We start from the raw sequence: 7,910 nt of genomic DNA on the forward strand, positions 1-7,910 counted from the left end.
TAATAATTAAAACTCAAATAATCATATGCTAATAACTTGTCTTGTTTTACGTGCGCACTTAATCTTCATCCCTCCATCATATTCAAACGGGGCTAGCTCCCTGAACCGCAATATCAGAAATCTTGATCTCCTAACTCGTAAAACTAGGTCTTATGGCACTATATATATATATGGCTAATTTTTGTTGACGTGGAGAGTTTATTGTAGTCAACCTAGCTGAGTAGGCTTGAGCCCCCACATGTAAGGCTCCTATCTTCTTCCTCTAACATCTTTCTCGCCCCTCTTCTCCATCTCTAATCTCTCCACATCTCCCTTCTCTTTCTCCTGGCATGGACCGTAAAAGGATTTGAAATTTGTTTTCTCTTATCCCATTAGTCATTTGCCAGTAACCTTTCACTTCTTCCGATTATATATATTGACGTTTGAAATTAGATTCAGTTAAATATTTATTTAAAAAAATAATAAACATATATTACTGTCACGCCCCGAACTAGCCCCGAACGGAATTAGCCCGTGACGCTCCAAATTAACCTGTTAATCGATACCAGTCCTAGGAAACAGTGCTGGTATCACAGGAAGACAGAATATCACAGCAACAGAGGTCTCTTTATTACAGAGTAGGGGTACAGTCATGTTGGGCTGCGGACAGATCCCGAGCTCACAACTGCATTACAAAAGGGAAACGGAAGCCATGACTTGGACCAAACATCACAGACGCGACTTGGGAACTAGGCCGAAACCCTAAAACTCATCGTAGCCGACTTGCTCCTGGAAGATCTCCTCGTCAGCGGGATCTGCTTCATCTTCTTCAACAACTGGGGGGGGAATTATTTATATAGAGCAAGGGTGAGTACGGGAGTACTCAGCAAGCCATGGGAAGTAAGTGTTTAATGCAGGCTTCAACGGAAAGATTGTTGTTTTTGCAATTGATTTTATTTAAACTCTTTTCTGAAACAACTGAGTGAGTGCTTCTCAAACGGCACGGGTGAGACAGTGCGTCTCGTCCGGTCGGAGTATGTGCAATGTATCAGTCTTTCGAATTGATCAAGATTGGCACCCAGCCAACAACTTTCAAACGGCCACCCGGGCCCGGCTGATCCCATCAGCCGCAGACTTTCCCAAACGTCGAACCCAATCCACAACAGCAAATTTCACAAAGCAGTAGTCAAACAAAACTACGCTAGGAATCACCTCGCATCCGCCCATGACCGTGGGCACGGCTGTTCGAACAGTTTAATAACCTCTGCAGAGGGGGTACACTTTACGCACACGACATTACTAACCCGAATCACCCAGCCCGTGTAGAACGGCCACGTCTGGTGACCTAAGGGCTTTCATGACAAGGCATTTCGAGAGCAAACACAGGGTTGCCATATGCCGACGAGAGGGGTCCCAGACCAACAACAGGTTAGGTCCCAGACCATACTGTGCCAGGAAGCCAAACGGAGTCAAACGGACTTACGGTTGGGAAGATATTGAATTTCTAAGATTATTGGATTTTTGGTCTAAAGGAAAAGGATTTATTTAAATCCTTTTTGAGAGAAGAAAAGAAAAGAAAAGAAAGAGGGAGGGGAAATAGACTTCCCTCGGGCGGCTAGGGCGCGGCCCGAGAGAAAGGGGCGGCTCGGCCGAGCTTAATGGGCTGGCCGGCCCAAGAAGGCGGCCCAAGGCGCGCGCGCGGGCGAGGAGGAGAGAGAGAGCCGGTGGGCCGGGTCCACCTTGCGTGGTCCCGGGTGGGACCCGCTTGTCAGCGGCTCGGCTCACCGTGCGGAGAGAGCACGCGGCGCGGCGCTAGGGTGTGGAGCGAGGCGTGGTGCATGCGCGCGGCTCGCGGGGGGTGCGGATGCAGCGGGCCCACGCGCAGCCTCACGGCTCGCGGTGGACCGCGTGCGCGAGCGGGGCGGAAGGAAGCGGCGGACCGGGGTCAGCTTGACCCGGTCGCGGCCGAGGTGGCGCCGACGTGGCGCCTACGTGGCTGCCACGCGGGCCGGTGGGAGGTAGACGACGACGTCGGCCGGAACGGACGGCGGACGGCGGCGGCGAGCGGCGGAGCGAACTACGGCGATACAGGCGAAAGCGAGCACACCGGGAGGTTGCACGGGATGAGGGGAGACGAGCCAACGGCTCGGATTCGCCGGGGGATGCTCGACGGCGGCGGATTGCAGCAGCGGCAACCGGCGGCGAGAGAAGGGGGAAACGGCGACGGTGCGACGGGAGACCGATTCGGGCGAGCTTGAGCATCTACGCGACTCCGGGAATCCATTGCTAGCGTCGGATTGGGCGGAGCTACGCCGAGCGAGGCCGGCGTCGAGCGGGTGCTACGGAGCACGGGCGGCGACGGCGGCGAGCACACAGTGAGCGGCGGCAACGGTCGGGACGGCGCCAGCTAGCTACGGGGAGGCTACTCGTGCTACTACTCGAGTCTAAGGGAGGAGATGGAACGAGGAGGGAGAACGGAGGGAGGCACTACCGTGCGGGGTGATGGGGCGCAGTGACGAGGGGCCGACGGCACGGGAGTGATCTCTCCGGCCTCGGGCCGGGAAGAGGAAGAAGACGAGCGCCCGGAGTCCCCTTCCGCGTCCTAGCGCGCACCGGCTCCTCCGGCACACGCGACGGCGGCGGTCGGCGAGAGAGACAGAGGGACGGCAATGGCGCGGGCGAAAAAAAAAACGGGGAAGATTGGGAGGGGAAAGAGGAAGGGAGGGCGCCTGGGTTTATAGGACGGCAATGTCGGTTTGGAAACCGACCTTGGGCGGTCAAGGCGCGAGCTGGCGCTCGGCGCTCGCGGCCAAAACGGCGACAGAGGCGGATGACGCTGGCGGGGAAGAGAAAAGGAAAAAGGAAGGGAGAAAGGGGGCTTGCCCCCTTGCCACTTTGGGAAAAGGAGGAGGGAGAGAGGGCGATGAGGAGGAGCCCTGCCTCCTTTCCTTGGAAGCACGCGCGGGGAGGGGCGGGGCCGAGTCGATGACGACGGCGATGACGGCCGGGCAGTGTGGAGCAGAGCGGCGACACGGACGGCAGGCGCGGACAGGCGCGGCAGAGGCTGACGGCGGCGGCGACCAAGCGGTCGGCCACCACGGCACGCGCGCGCGGGAAGCAACGGGCGGTGCGGCGATTTGGGCGGCGCGGCTCGGGCAGCGAGAGCGGAGAGGGAGGGCTCGGCTCGGCGCGGCTCACGCGCACGCGCGCGCGGCGCGTGGGCAGAGCGGGGGGGGGGGGGGAGAGAGAGATGGGGAGGGAGGGAGAGATGGGCCGAGAGGAGTTCGGCCCATCGAACCTGAGGGAGGCAAAATAGACTTTTGCGGAGGGATTTGATTTGGGAAGGATTTGGATTCGGGATTGAACTTGACGATAGATCGGGGATTTGAGATCCGGAATGGCACGGAGACTGACTGCAAGCGAAGAAACAATTTTCGCAATTAGGGTTTTAGAAATTACTTTTTCCCGCTAGGCGCCACGACGGAACGGGCGCTACAATTACTCCATAAATATGCAAGCATAATTATGACAAATTGCATAACTGCATAATAAAAAACAAAAATCAAACATGGCTGTGATCATACATATGCTATTTTGTTACAATTTATGGAGATCGAATTTGTGTATGAAGTTATATATCTCATATCAATATATCTTATTATTTTTTAAAAAATATATATATTAATAGTTATTTAATAACATGTAAGAACAACGGGATATCCTCTCGAATTATTAGAATCCATGTCCGCCGTATACATAAGACAAATCTCATATTCGCCAACACACCTTTCTTTGTGGGACAAACAATTAAGCTATGATAGATGTTTAGGGAAGTACTTAGATGCAAACGAGAATTCAGTTCATTATTCATGTATACTCATCCAAATAAACATACATAAGTAGGTCCGGTACACCAATCTATCAACGAAACAAAGCAGTACAATATACACCACCATACGTACATATATATATCCATATATACAACGCGCTGCACAAATACTGAAACATAATACTCCCTCCGTCCCATGAAAAACAAATCTAATACCGGATGTGACATATTCTAATACTACGAATCTGGATATATGTATGCCTAGATTAATAATACTAGAATATGTTAGATCTGATACTAGATTGGTTTTTTATGGGACGGAGGGAGTACCCCTCTAGCATAAACTAATATTACCTCCGTTCCAAAATAAGTGCAGCCGTGGATATCCGTACCCAACGTTTGACCGTCCGTCTTATTTGAAAAATTTGAAAATATTTAGTCACACATAAAGTACTATTCATGTTTTATCATCTAATAGCAATAAAAATACTAATCATAATAAATTTTCAAATAAAACGAACGGTTAAACGTTGAACGTGAATAATGCAAAACTGCACTTATTTTGGAACGGATGGAGTACTACAAATCATCAATGAGAAAGATACTGTATATAGCAAGCACATCATGCCATCATCGATACATATGTATATATACCAGTCTATAGAACTGTACACATATATATACGTATACGTAGAATCATAACGTATTTATCTTATAGATATATATACTGTGTATGTATGTATGTACGATCATGGCTGCTTGGCCTCCGGCTCCGGGTCGTGAACCTCGGCCTCCGGCGGCAGCTCCGCCGTGGGCAATGGCGGCAGCTCAGGCTTCTGTGGCAGCCCGTGCTTTGGGAACCCCGGCACGGCTGGGTAGTGCGGCAGCTCAGGCACGACGGGGTGCGGCAGCATCTCCGGCACGACGGGGTGCGGCGGCAGCTCAGGCTTGGGCAACGGTGGCAGCTCCGGCAGCTTCGGGACCTCCGGCACGGCGGGGTGCGGCGGCAGCTCCGGCACGACGGGGTGAGGAAGCTCAGGGAGCGGCGGCGGCAGCTCGGGCTTTGGAAGCTCCGGCAGCTCGGGCTTGGGCATCTCCGGCACGGCGGGGTAGTGCGGCGCCTTCTCCTCGAGGTGCCTCGCCGCGCTGCACGAGAGCAGCAGCGCCGCCATGAGCAACACAGCCGAGGACGACGACGACGACGACGACATGGCGTTCTTGCAACCTATCATGCTGGGGGTAGTCTACCCTTCCGATGATCTGATGCTCTTCTACCTCGCAGTGATCGATATGATGGCTAGAACAGAAGAGAAACTTGGCATTTATAGCCGCATTCAAAGTGAAGTGAGATGAGATCATATCTAATTAACCAGATCATGATCATCGATAGATTGATGCATACGTGTTGTTTGGTACATGGCAGGTGACCTGCTGCATCATATCTCTGATCCTTCTGGTTTCCTGAATTAATGCATGATCGAATTCTCCTGATCTCTATCTGTTCCTTCGTGTTATGTTTCAGTTAGTTGGGAATTCCGAGGCTTGTTCAGAGACAGATCAGTGATCACCGAATCGCTAGCTGCATATATGCACCGGCAAACAGCAGAGTCATTGCGGGTAACACGTGTTTCACCGCGAGATGTTTATGAATTATGCTGCTGTTTGGCCACCTGAAAATGCCTGAACTCTGAACCATCCCGGTCCATGGTGACGAACTGCTTGACTTGCTGGTTACAAATCTAGTTGAAAACGACCATTGTTGTACAATCCGTACACGGCAACTTGCTTAATGTTGCAGGTTGCCGTGTTGATATATATAGGCCGATTTTCAAACGGCTTACGTTAGAAGACCTATAGAATACACACGGCACTGTGAGAGGTGCATGACTACGTGGGTATTCAGTTGACAATCAGGTGCAGTGCAGGTAAGCAGCAGCTATGTGCAGAGTAGTTAGCACATCTTAGTTTCTTAATTAATTGATTTTCTTCACATTTTAGATAAATATATGTAGCTCGAGGTACTTTTCTAAAGACTATAAAATTTCTGTTGAAATTAAAGTGAATTTAGCTTGTCTGATACTCCCTCTGTCTCATAAAAAAACAGACCTAGTACCGGATGTAACACATTACTATGAATCTAGATATTGTTATGCTAGAATGTGTCACATCCAGTTCTAGATTTGTTTTTTGTGGGACGGAAGGAGTATGCCTTAATAAATGGGGATTGCTAAGGGACAGCATTATTCCGTCCATGCGACAGGATACTTTACGATGCTGATGTCATCCGCACCTCCACTTTATCCTCACAAGTCCACGCCTCCGTTCCACTCCACGCCACATGCTCATGTCCCACACCTTGAGCAGAACTATTGGTCGGCAGAGGAGCACTATGAGGCGAAGGCACCGGCGCCAACGGCTAGGATGCTAGGAGGCGGCGATACACATGTCAACGCTGGTTGCAACAACAGGGTGATACCCGCAACAACACGAGGGAACGAAAGGCCAGAGCCAAGGAGACGCGTGGAAGGGAGAAGAGGCAATGGTGGCAGACGGTTCACCGGCCAGCCAAGTGGTGGTGGCGAGTGTCCTCTCCCCTCAACTTGATATCAGGCACCAATGACTATTGGCTGGTATCAGTGCCCGAGGTACCATGCCTGATACCTGTACGAACCAGCCATGATATCGTGGGTATCAGACCTAGCACATATGGGTATCAAGTGAGAATGGCACACTGCATGATGTACCTACGCACAATATTGACAAGCAACATGATGGGCTAGCGAACAGCACACCACGTCGGCTGCCAGTCAAAGCTCTAAATCTAGCACTTGCGTTAGCCTTTCCCTCCATCACCATCAATAGCGGCCTTGGAGGAAGAATCATGCTAGACACCGTCCTCCCTAACGACATGTGTGGAGAAGGAGGCCGTGGGGCCAACGTCGTCCATCGCCTCAACGCCAACACACACTTGGAATGGATCCAGCGACAGGAAGGGCCTAGGTCTCTAGATCCGTTGAGGAAAAGGAAACAATGGCCGGTGAGAGGGAGAAGGAGGAGCGACGAGCTATTTCTAGCCATCACGAGCAAGAGGGAAGAGAAGAGGGAGGAGGGAGGATGCAAGGAGGAGGGTGGCGGCGGACGTGTGGGCGTGTGGCTCACGGATACAACGAGTGGATGGGGAGCGCTTAGGGTGGATGGAGAGCACTCATTAAGTATCATGCATCCTGTCCCTAACTACCTAGACGGGATACCATGCCGTAGTTTGTCTGTTAATAAATAGATGCACTAGGAGCACTACCATTTTTTCAAAAAGGGTAATAGGCATCTTGTTATCCTGATTCTGGGTGAAAACGGGGTGGATATTTCCCAATCCGATTCTGGTATTTTTACAAAATTCGATAGACTAGATATGGTATTCATAAAATCCGATAGATATAAATTATTTGACTTTTTATGAGGATTATGTGATAGAATGGGCCTTTTTTTATACATGATATGGTATTCATAAAATTCGACGGATGTAGATTATCTAACGTTTTATGAGGATTATCTGATAAAGTGCTTCGGATAATCCTACAAAGGCTAATTCTATCATGTAGGGAGCCAGATAGTTTGACGCACATCAGCTCTTGCTCCTTTTCAAATGAAGAAGCATAATCTAGCCCACAAACTATGGGCCACCGAGATCATATTAGGCCTGCTACGCAATAAGATCCAATCGAAATCATAACTTTAGATTTTGGATCTACACAATCCAAAAGACTAATTTGGTAGGTGTGGATCTTTCTCATCACCTTTTAAGTTGTGTTCCTCACCGTCAATTTTCGATGTAGGACAAAACCTAACGGTTGTCCCGTACAGGGCTAGTAATACCTAGGCTAGACGGTCGGTGTGGTGTAATCCATTCTTGCACACAAAGATCTATTATAACCGGGCCATTCTTAATATATTTTTAAGAAACTAGAAACAAGTATATATTGTGAAGCACATAACAATGCAGACCACAAATAAGCAATATTATAGGAACATAGCTATTTTATTGATTTATGAAGACTACAGCCATAACTCAAATATAAATAATGAAGCATGTATGATACAAGTG

The 7,910-nt window shown here is 50.1% G+C and overlaps 1 protein-coding gene across 1 annotated transcript; it reads right to left on the minus strand.

The window, feature by feature from the left end:
• Positions 1-4,417: 4,417 nt before the first annotated feature.
• On the minus strand, positions 4,418-5,127 carry LOC127780486 (protein PELPK1-like). The gene has a single exon (XM_052307400.1). It carries the CDS (start codon positions 5,038-5,040, stop codon positions 4,558-4,560), a length of 483 nt encoding a protein of 160 aa, XP_052163360.1. The 5' UTR covers positions 5,041-5,127; the 3' UTR covers positions 4,418-4,557.
• Between the last annotated feature and the right edge of the window lie 2,783 nt (positions 5,128-7,910).

The sequence above is a fragment of the Oryza glaberrima genome, chromosome 7 (assembly GCF_000147395.1).
Source record: "Oryza glaberrima chromosome 7, OglaRS2, whole genome shotgun sequence".
Taxonomy (NCBI): Eukaryota; Viridiplantae; Streptophyta; class Magnoliopsida; order Poales; family Poaceae; genus Oryza; species Oryza glaberrima.